The sequence below is a fragment of the Anneissia japonica genome, unplaced genomic scaffold (genome assembly GCF_011630105.1).
Source record: "Anneissia japonica isolate Jap-2015-1 unplaced genomic scaffold, ASM1163010v1 scaffold1792_len1028045_cov167, whole genome shotgun sequence".
Classification (NCBI taxonomy): domain Eukaryota; kingdom Metazoa; phylum Echinodermata; class Crinoidea; order Comatulida; family Comatulidae; genus Anneissia; species Anneissia japonica.
This window is the reverse complement of record NW_022742319.1, coordinates 512,108-512,681: the sequence shown is the minus strand read 5'-3', so window position 1 is coordinate 512,681 and position 574 is coordinate 512,108. Positions and strand designations below refer to the sequence as shown.

The following is a 574-nucleotide window of genomic DNA, read 5'->3' as shown; positions in this document are numbered from 1 at the left end:
GGCCGGCTCCGGCTTGCCACGACCCCTAAAAATCCGCCCCTGCTCTGAGTACCATATCAGAGAAATACCTGAAATTTAAAGGATCGCCACCTTATAAAATAACAAGGAGATGGGATCTGGAGTGCCTAACTAAATTGTAGGCAAAACGTTCAGTTGAAGACTGATTTAGTGGCTGTTTATAGTCACGTCAATGAGAGGTAGGACCTCTACGAGCGTAACAATTATTTATACTAGGCCTATACTATCAAGATAAAGGCTAGCCTAGGCCTAAGTCAATAGGCCTAATTTTACTTACACAAGTTCCTCCAAGGCGCTGGTGCTCGATTAACCCAGCAGAAACACCGAATTCTGCAGCCTTGCGTGCGCTAGCGATGCCGCCAGACCCACCGCCGATAACTAAATAATCGTAGCTTTTTACCGCTGCCATGACAGAAATCTTAGTTGAAAACTGTCTTCTCAGGACATTGAACATCGATAAAGTGAAGCAGTTAGGTGTGGTATTGTGTTAGAATTTGCTGACTAACGATAATAAAAGAATTAACCTACTCCGGTACGACCGCACTTCAGAATTATA

General features: G+C 43.9%; 1 protein-coding gene across 1 annotated transcript in view; it reads right to left on the bottom strand.

Moving 5' to 3' along the window:
- Window positions 1-574, bottom strand: part of LOC117119099 (glutathione reductase, mitochondrial-like) — a 10,233-nt gene extending 9,659 nt beyond the window's left edge. The window contains exon 1 of the mRNA XM_033263910.1: window positions 296-574. Within this exon, the coding sequence (XP_033119801.1) occupies window positions 296-472 (177 nt within the window). The 5' untranslated portion in view covers window positions 473-574. The remainder of the gene's footprint in view (window positions 1-295) is intronic.